Source organism: Nerophis ophidion, linkage group LG10, assembly GCF_033978795.1.
Source record: "Nerophis ophidion isolate RoL-2023_Sa linkage group LG10, RoL_Noph_v1.0, whole genome shotgun sequence".
Classification (NCBI taxonomy): domain Eukaryota; kingdom Metazoa; phylum Chordata; class Actinopteri; order Syngnathiformes; family Syngnathidae; genus Nerophis; species Nerophis ophidion.
The window spans coordinates 28,601,083-28,611,526 of NC_084620.1; the positions used below are offsets into that span (position 1 = coordinate 28,601,083).

General features: G+C 41.6%; 1 protein-coding gene across 3 annotated transcripts in view; it reads left to right on the forward strand.

The window, feature by feature from the left end:
• The window catches only part of LOC133560591 (ATP-binding cassette sub-family G member 4-like), a 37,533-nt gene extending 28,857 nt beyond the window's left edge, over positions 1–8,676 (forward strand). For all 3 annotated transcript variants that reach the window (XM_061913273.1, XM_061913272.1, XM_061913271.1), the window contains 4 exons: positions 53–153; positions 4,084–4,242; positions 4,310–4,428; positions 6,773–8,676. In XM_061913273.1, the coding sequence (XP_061769257.1) occupies positions 53–153; positions 4,084–4,242; positions 4,310–4,428; positions 6,773–7,004 (611 nt within the window). In that variant the 3' untranslated portion in view covers positions 7,005–8,676. The remainder of the gene's footprint in view (positions 1–52; positions 154–4,083; positions 4,243–4,309; positions 4,429–6,772) is intronic.
• Positions 8,677–10,444: the final 1,768 nt, after the last annotated feature.

Genomic DNA, 10,444 nt, shown 5'->3' on the forward strand with positions numbered 1-10,444 from the left:
CAATGCATGAATTTGAATTTGCTACTTACTGCGTTTCTGCTTTTCCGTCTAGTTCCTTTGGAAATGTCCGTGTTTGTAAGGGAACACCTGAATTCCTGGTACAGTCTACATGCCTACTACTTTGCCAAAACAATTGCGGATATTCCATTCCAGGTAATGTATTGACATACAACACACGTCACATTACAGCATCCTGTTTGTCCGTCCATCCATCCTCTTACGCTTAGCCAGGTGTGGGTCCTGACGGCAGCAGTTTTAGTAGGGAAGCCCATATACTTTCCGGTTTCCTTAAATTCCACCTGGAGAACACCACAGCTATTCCAAGACAGCTGGTAGATGTAATTTTTTTAGCGTGTCCGGAGGGCCTCCTCATGGTTCCCCTTAACACCTCACCAGGGAGGCTTTCGAAACTTGATGCCCTGGCTCAGGGGTGCAGCACCAGATTGTGGGCTCCCTCACACAAGTCTCCTAAAGAGGCCCCCATCCAAACCAAAACTCAACGTCGCTGCCTCATAACCACACACATTTTGTATGTTTACATGCACTTAGTAACTAACTATTGCATGGATTTGTTTAAAAACAGCTTTTTAAATCATGATTGAAATGTAATTAGGTTTTTGACTTGTGTATTATGTAGGGGTGTAACGGTACGTGTATTTGTATTGAACCGTTTTGGTACGGGGGTTTGGGATCGGTGCGGAGGTGTACCGAACGAGTTTCCACACGAACATATGAAGTAGCCGCCTAAGCTAAAGTCTTAACAAGCTGTTCTGCTTTCTGACTCTGTCTTCTACACAGCACCTAGCATTGTCCCACCCACACAACCATCTGATTGGTTACATATATAGCGGTAACAGCCAATCAGCAGTGCGTATTCAGAGCGGTAACAACCAATCAGCAGTGCGTATTCAGAGCGCTTGGTAGTTACATATTTAGCAGTAACAGCAAATCAGCCGTGCGTATTCAGAGCGGTAACAACCAATCAGCAGTGCGTATTCAGAGCGCATGTAGTCAGCGCTTCAGCGTCGAGCAGATTGATGTTTAGCAGGTGAGCATAAAGCTGTGTACTCTCCCCAAATGATAATAGACACTTCCCAGTCAACTACTACTAACAACACTATAAGCCCGTCCTTGCTTGAGGTGAAGGCTAATTCGCTTTTAGCGTAATGTTGGCTCATTTTGCGGTGTGTGTGTGTGTGTGCGTGTGTGTGTGCGTGTGCGTGTGCGTGTGCGTGTGTGTGTGTGCGTGTGTGCGTGCGCGTGCGTGTATGTGTGTGTGTTACGGACAGTGTTGATTGAGGTGTTGAAGCAGCAAAAAAGTACATGATGTTATATGAAGAGTTTCTGTCTGTGATAGTTGATATAATAATGTAACTGCATGATAAAGCCTACATGAACTCCATGGTGTTCAGGGATGAATAGTCTCTCGTATTGCTATTGTACTATTTTTTTTCAGCTATCGTTACATTAATCATTAGTAATAAAGCAGCCTAGTTTTGAATGGCAGGGTCCCTGCTATCACATGTTGATACAAATATAACATTTACATAATAAAAATCGATTACAGGATTCCAAATGCTGTCATAAATTAAGCATGATGAGTTGACTTGAAACTGTTTAATGTTGCACTTTTTATATGAAGAAGAAAAGTTTTGTCATTTTATTCAAAGCAACAACTTGAGGCAGTTTAATGTGGATTAAAGTGGGCAGAATTATTATAGTGTTCCCAATGTTAAAAGGATAAAGCCATTGTTTACAAATTTGGTAAATAAATAACCAAAAAAATGTATATTTTGTTGTTTTCTTCCTGTACCGAAAATGAACCGAACAGTGACCTCTAAACCGAGGTACGTACCGAAACGATATTTTTGTTTACCGTTACTCCTCTAGTATTATGGTATTAATGTATGTCGAAAACAACTCTTAATACTTAGAATTTGTTTTGAAAAAATATTACCTTTTTAAATAAGAATGGATTAGATTTATATAGCACTTTTCAAAGCACTTCAAAGAGAATTGCGAACCTATTAGTTCACTGCACATTCACACATTGATGGTGAGCAACATTTGTAGCCACAGCTGCCCTGGGGGTGACTGACGTAAGCGTGGCTGGCATTTCGCGCCTACAGCCCCTCCATTTATGACCAAACATTCATACACCAGTGTATGAATAAGTAATAAAAACAAAATAAGGATGCACACTTAAAGCATGAGGAACAGAAATAGGACACTTTACGTTTGAAGAATTAACAATTTAACACAACACAGCAAGGCCGGGACAAAGCCTAAAGGAATGAGAAGCATTTGTGGAGAGATGTACACAAATGGAAGGGTAAACCATCAGGAGATCTTAAGTAGTCAGGAGGAAATGAGTATCATGCACGCAGAGGGCCACGCCCCGTGACCCAGAAACCAGCCACTGCAACACTCTGCTGTCAGATCATTACAAATACGTTATGATTTTATTATTAATGCATTTCCCAGGACGGAAGTCGTCCCCTGGTCTTTAAAAACTAGTGATGCCTCTAACTTTAATCAAGGGTCCTTGAACACACCACAGTTATGGGCAATGGGATGCAAAGTGAAACTTAACATAACTTCCTACTATGCTGCCACAAATTATCAGGCTTGCCACTGACTGTTTGTTTGTGTTTTGGTTTTTCCTCTGTGTGTGTTTAGTATTCCTGTTTTTAGTTCCTGTCAGCGCTCTTATTTTGTCTGTTTCCTGTTTTTTTCCCTGTGCGCTGTTTCTCCTCAGCTGCGGCTGATTGGCACCTGGCCACACCTGGCGTCAATCAGCCCGCTCCTATTTGTACCTGCTTTGTCATCCAGTCAAAGCTGGATTATTGTCATGTGGATGTCGCTCTTGTCGTTGCTACCTGTCGTGTCGTGTTTTGTCAATGCAGCGTTGCGGTAAGCTTTGATTGCGGTTTTTAGCTTACTGCCTTTTGTTCCCTGCTTCTAAGTTGTTTTTTTTTTTAAATGTACAACTTCTGTTTCCTGATCGAGACCACCTAGCTTCCACACTAGGCCTTTTTGTTTTTGCTAGCTTCCATGCTAAACTCAGTTTATTTTCTAGCTCCCATGCTAGCTCCTTTAGTTTGTCATCCACCTCGTGCGCGCTTTTGGTTGTACCCCTTTGGTTTGTTCTTGTTCTAATATTTTAATTAAATCATGTTTTCCTGTTTAATGCCTGCCTCTGTTTCTGCATCTTGGGATTTGTCTACAATTAACTCTGACAGAGTTAGTTGTAGACTAAAATGCATCTTGGGATTTGTCTAAGATGCAGAAACGGAGGCAGGCATTGAACAGGAAAACATGATTTAATTAAAATATTAGAACAAGAACCAACCAAAGAAGTACAACCAAAAGCGCGCACGAGGCGGATGACAATCTAAGGGAGCTAACATGAGAGCTAGAAAATAAATGGAGCTTAGCATGGAAGCTAGCAAAAATAAAACGGCCTAGCGTGGAAGCTAGCAGGTCTCGAGCAGGAAACAGAAGTCGTACATGTAATATGAAAACAAACTTAGAAACAGGGAACAAAAGGCAGTAAGCCAAAAACCGCAATCAAATAAAGCTTAACCGCAACGCTGCATCGACAAAACATGACACGACAGGTAGCAACGACAAGAGCGACATCGACATGACAATCCAGCACTGACTGGAGGACAAAGCAGGTACAAATAGGAGCGGGCTGATTGACACCAGGTGTGGCCAGGTGCCAATCAGCCGCAGCTAAGGAGAAACAGCGCACAGGGGAAAAAAACAGGAAACAGACAAAATAAGAGCGCTGACAGGAACTAAAAACAGGAAATACTAAACACACACAGAGGAAAAACTAAAATACAAACAAACTGTCCGTGCCAAGCCTGACACAAATAGATGTATTTGTGTCAGGCATTGTGTAACATTTTTGTGTTTTTTTATTTACAATATTTTTAAATGGCAGAATTTGACAAGGCCACCATCCGCAAAAAATAGATCCCTTTTTCCCTCAACCCTCAATCCCCTCATACTGACAGTTGTGCATGTTATATGAAATACATGAGTCAAACCCAAGTCTTGTTTTTTATTTTTCAGCTGATCTGCCCAATCCTTTACTGCAGTATTGTGTACTGGATGACTCAGCAGCCATCTGATGCATCACGTTTTCTGCTGTTTATCACCTTGTCCACATGCATCTCCATGGTAGCCCAGACACTGGGGATGCTCATAGGGGCGGCATCCCCTTCGCCACAGGTAATGCATACCCCACTGACGTATCTTACTGCACCTTACAGCTCATTCATTATTTGTCGGTTTGTAGGTTGCAACCTTTGTAGGTCCGATCACAGCCATACCTGTCATCCTCTTCTCTGGCTACTTTGTGAATTTCAAAACCATTCCTTATTACCTGCAGTGGACTTCTTATGGATCCTACCTCAGGTATCGTCACCAACACCACTGTTGGTCAATTTGGACTTATACGACCAGGCAAAAGTTTAGGATCAACTGCATATACATTTTGTTTTCTAAAGAAAAACACGTTTATGCCATTAACAAACCATTGTATGCACTCCACAATTAAAATGATCTAGTCATTTAAAGAATCAGATGTCCGGGTTGCCATGGCAATTGCTGTATGTCAATGAAGACAATTCCACAAAATTAAGCTTAAAATAAGCTTCTTTTTCTCTACTTCATATGGGACATTCATCCTCCACTGTTGCCATTTCTAATATAAAGTAGTGTAAAGTTCCTACATATATCTCTCAGTAAACTCGTCATGAAAGCGCTAAAACATACCGGTGTAGTGAGTTTACATTATTCATCCAAGGAACTTCAGTTATCAGAGAGTCCCAGTCGGACCTTTTTTCACGGGACACATTTCCGGATTAGATGCTGCTCTGTTATTGATTTAAGTAAAGTGAATTTCATTAAAACAGTTACCGTCCTTGCATGCTACTGCGATACAACAAAGATGACGGAGAGGAAGGCGCTGCCGAAGGTGAGCCACGTAAATAAGACCGCCCACAAAACGCGCATCCGGAAGCGACTGCCAGAAAGCGGCTTGAATATGATCTGTAAAACATCGTCTATGAAACATTTTCACCTAAGAACCACCATTACATGTTATGTAGACCACAAGGAAGTGTTTTCAATTTAGAAAAAAATAATATGACTTTTAATGCGCTCTATAATCTGGTGCGCCTTGTAAATGAAAAAAGATCGAAAATAGACCATTCATCAGCCATGTGCCTTATAAGTTGGTGTGCCCTATGGTCCGGAAAATATGGTATGCAGTCGAGTCTTAAAACCCTGGAATGCCTCCTGGTGATGATTTTTGACTAGCTTTTTTGCAGAAGGTCCTTAAAAAAAGCAAAGCGCTCCTGTAAGTAACTCTTGACAAAATAAATAAAACAAAATGAAATGTCTTATATCCTTGCTGTATGTAGGTTTAAAAAAATATTTTGCCATTGTGTTTCACATCTACAAACCCTTGTACTAATGAGGGACCATGCTATTCTTTATATTAGTTTAGCTTAATCATCAGCAGTTGTTTGTCGGATCAAAGTCAGTCGGTAGGGCGATGAAAATTCGAACAGAACCAGGCCGTGTCAACCAGTTGGGTTACGAGATTGACAGCTGCAGAAAAATTGATAGAGGGGTTGAGTTACAATAACAATGATATCATTGTAAGCAGATATGGTAGCGCGATAGACGATATAAATGATACAAATTTGACAATCGATAGAGCTTTTAATGTTGTCTTTATATTGTGAACAGCAACTAGTGAACAACAGCGTCCTCGAGACACTGTAGCACCCTCCATACTACAATGGTTAGATTGATATTTTTATCGTCACAATTTTTGTAATCGTTTTTATCGTTTACAAACCCAGAAAAAAAGTCTGGGCACACAACAGTGCAAAAAACTAAATATTTAAATCAGAGCCCAAAGAAAATAATTTCAATTTTTGATATACTGTAGTTACACTTCTATCCTGTGTTTTTGTCTGATTATAACTTTGATCAAAAATGTAATAATTTAATGATCTTGAACATTTTAAGTATCAGCATTGGTATAACCAATACGTATTGCCCTTAACAACTTGGTATTGGATGGATACTCAAATTTGTTTCATCACACAAAATTAACGTAAAGTATACAAAAAACAGAAGTGCCTATTACATTTCAACATACATGTTTATAGAACATTGTTACAACAGAAAGTAGCAGCTATTAACATAAAATCAGCAAGTAGAACAATAATAGCGTTGAGAAAGCGGAAATAACACAATGTTACTGGATACGCCAAGTAATTAGGAGCTTTGTAACATGTTTTGAAACGGTTCTATAATTTATATCAATCCATCCATTTTCTACCGCTTGTCCCTTTCGGGGTCGCGGGGGATGCTGGAGCCTATCTATGCCAAATATGTTGTGACATAAATCGCTATCGCAGAAGGTGCAATATATATATTGCATTATGGATTTTACCCTGTAAGCAGATTGAGATGTAAAGGTAGGAAAGAGAAGGAGAAATGTCGGATATTGAATGGGAACTTAAAAAAATTACTTGAAAAAATTGCTTTATGGCCATTTTGAGCCCGTAAACAGCTGATGCAAGGTTAGATTCAACCTTAAAATGGCATCTCTCCTAAGAATGTTTATCTGATTGGGTTTTTTTTATGTATAATGGTAAGTGGCATAAATGTGTTTATCTTAGATATTTGCAAGTAATCCAAACACTTAAGTGGTAGCATATGTTAAAATGTGTGGTTTCAGGTACGGCTTCGAGGGAGTGATTCTCTCCATCTACGGGATGAACCGCACAGAGCTGGAGTGCTTCGACGTGAACCTGGGGTGTGCCTTCAGAAATCCAGAGTCTGTCCTGGTCATGCTGAACGTGGAGGACGCCAAGCTGTACGTGGATTTCATCGTGCTGGGGGTTTTCTTCGTGATCCTCAGACTGGCCACTTTTCTGGTCCTTCAGTACAAAGTCAATGCAGATCGTTAAGCGGATGTAAATGTCGTGTGCATTTGTTATGTATTCACTTTTTTCACCATTAACACTGTTGCTGTTGTGTTACTAACGGAGCTGACTGAACAGGCTGTGAGGTTAAAGGTCTACTGAAATGAGATTTTCATATTTAAACGGGGATAGCAGGTCAATTCTATGTGTCATACTTGATCATTTCGCAATATTGCCATATTTTTGCTGAAAGGATTTAGTAGAGAACATCCACGATAAAGTTTGCAACTTTTGGTCGCTAACAGAAATGCCCTGACTTTTCCCAGAAGTCGCAGACGATGACGTCGCAAGTGTGGGGGCTCCTCACATATTCACAATGATTTTAATGGGAGCCTCCAACAAAAACAGCTATTCGGACCGAGTAAACGACATTTCCCCATTAATTTGAGCGAGGATGAAAGATTTGTGTTTGAGGATATTGATAGCGACGGGCTAGAAAAAAAAAAAAACTTGGGACGGATTCAGATGTTTTTAGACACATTTACTAGGATAATTCTGGGAAATCACTTATCTTTCTATTGTGTTGCTAGTGTTTTAGTGAGTTTAATGTTACCTGATAGTTGGAGGGGTGTGTCCACGGGGTGTTGACGCCAATGTCTCAAGGAAGTCGACGGGAGCTTAATGGGCGGCACAAACTCAGCTGATCTCCGGTAAGAAGCGACATTTTACCACAATTTTCTCACCGAAACCTGCTGGTTGACATTCGGTCGGGATCCATGTTCTCTTGACCGCTGTGATCCAGAGTAAAGTTTCACCTCCGGGAATTTTAAACAAGGAAATACTGTGTTTGTGTGGCGAAAGGCTAAAGCTTCCCAACTCCATCTTTCTACTTTGACTTCTCCAATATTAATTGAACAAATTCCAAAAGATTCAGCAACACAGATCTCCAAAATACTGTAATTATGCCGTTAAAGTAGACAAATTTTAGCTGTGTGTGTATGCAGCGCTCATATTTCCTTACAGTCCGTGACATCACGCGTTCACGTCATTACGTGACGTTTTCAAGAAAAAACTCCCGGGAAATTTTAAATTGCAATTTAGTAAACTAAAAAGGCTGTATTGGCATGCGTTGCAATGTTAATATTTCATCATCCATCCATCAATCCATCCATTTTTATACCGCTTATTCCCTTTTGGGGTTGCGAGGGGCGCTGGTGCCTATCTCAGCTACAATCGGGATCTGTCATCGCAGGGCCTATTTCATCATTGATATATAAACTATCAGACTGCGTGATGGGTAGTAGTGGGTTTCAGTAGGCCTTTAAATTATTAAAGCACTTCAATATATATCCTATAAATGTTTTTAGAAGCTCATCCATCCATCTTCTACCGCTTGACCATCAGTGATTCTCGAAACATCTTACAGACATAGTAAATTCTTGCCATTTTCTGGTGACTGTTTCAGACATGTTTTGTTAGTCCTGTCTAGTGATCTTATTTTTTTAGTTCAGCTCCCCTGTCTGCTACTGAATGCTGGCTCCCGCAACTGTCCAGTAACCAGTAACAGGTCTGTCCCAATCGGGCTTCTTTCATATGCCTGTACACAGTTGCCTTTGCTAGTCTACTGAGAGTGTGTTGTTTTCTAATGAAGTTTTGTGTCTTGCCCACTTGGGCTGTATTCACCTTTTGTTGATTAAATATTTTACTTATGTTCTTGGCTTCCGGCTGTCGTCTCTGCATCTTTGGGGTCACGCTGCAAATGCCGCTTCTTCCTGCATCGTTATATTACTTGAAGTAAGATTTTTTCTGTAGAAGTTACTACAAAATACCATTCTGCTAAGTATCAAAGTAGCTGCGGCGATACTTTTTTCTTGTATCGCCATAATGTTAATAAATGCATTAGTGCAATTAGTCTTAGTTCACATTGCAGGTCAATTCCAATTTTTTGGCCCATATTTGACCTGTTTTGGATTTTTTCATGTCAGTGTCCATCCATCCAACCAACCATTCTCTCCCGCTTATCAGAGGTCGGGTCACAGGGGCAGCAGCCTAAGCAGAGAAGCCCAGACTTCCCTCTCCCCAGCCACTTCGTCCAGCTCCTCCCGGGGAATCCCGAAGCGTTCCTAGGCCAGCCGGGAGACATAGTCTTCCCAACGTGTCCTGGGTCTTCCCCATGGCCTCCTACCGGTCGGACTTGCCCTAAACACCTCCCTAGGGAAGCATTCGAGTGGCATCCTGACCAGATGCCTGAACCACCTCATCTGGCTCTCAATGTGGAGGAGCAGCAGCTTTACTTTGAGCTCCTCCCGGATGACAGAGCTTCTCACCCTATCTCTAAGGGAGAGCCCCGCCACCAGGCGGAGGAAACTCATTTCCGCCGCTTGTACTCATAATCTTGTCCTTTCAGTCAAAACCGAAAGCTCATGACCATAGGTGGGGTTGGGAAGGTAGATCGACCGATAAATTGGGAGCTTTGTCTTCCGGCTCAGCTGCTACTTCACAACAGGTCGATACAGCGTCCGCGTTACTGAAGACGTCACACCGATCCATCCGCCTGTCGAGCTCACGATCGGCTGTTCCCCACATGTGAACAAGACTCTTATAACTCCTCCACTTGGGGTGAGATCTCCCCCACCTGGAGATTACACTACACCCTCTTCCGCGTGAGAACCATGGACTCGGACTCGGAGGTGCTGATTCTCATCCCAGTTGCTTCACACTCAGCTGTGAACGATCCAGTGAGAGCTGAAGATCCTGGCCAGATGAAGCTATCAGGACCACATCATTTTCAAGAAGCAGAGACCTAATCCTGCAGCCACCAAACTGGATCCCTTCAACGCCCTGAGTGCCATGTCAATGTAAACAGTGCAATTCCAAATTTTAAAAATCTGGCCCAGGCCTCTTCTTTATGTGGATATAAATCACAAATGTATCAAATGTGACCAGTCTGAACCCTCTGGTCGTGTGCATCCCACCTAGCAATTAACATTTCTCTTTAAAATAGATTGATGCAAAATACATAGTTGACAAAATAAGCAGAAAACAGGCAAAATGATGTTTTCGGAACTCACTCTTAGGCGCAGACATCAAAGCAAATGTCCAAAATAAGAGTAGTAATTAGTTTTATCCAAGGTAAGCGTGTGTGTGTTTAGTCGCACGCCATTTGCGTTCCAGTTCCCTACATGAGTGTTTTGGTTTCTTATGGAAACGAGGGGTATGTCTGTCAGTTGCCTTCTTAGTTTGAACTGTGCTATACCATCAATGATGTTGTGCAAATCAACATGGAAGTTGCTAGTGAGGCTGTCGATGGAGCCTACCTTGGTCGTCATGACCGAGGGCAGTAGGCCGGAGAGAGGCGTAATTGTAGCAACATTAAGGTTGCGGCTGAGACAGCATTGGTTATTAACAATTTGTGACAATTAGTCAAAAGTTCGAATTTTATAAGGTACTGATTGGAGTTTGGTGTACGGAGTATCATACCTTTA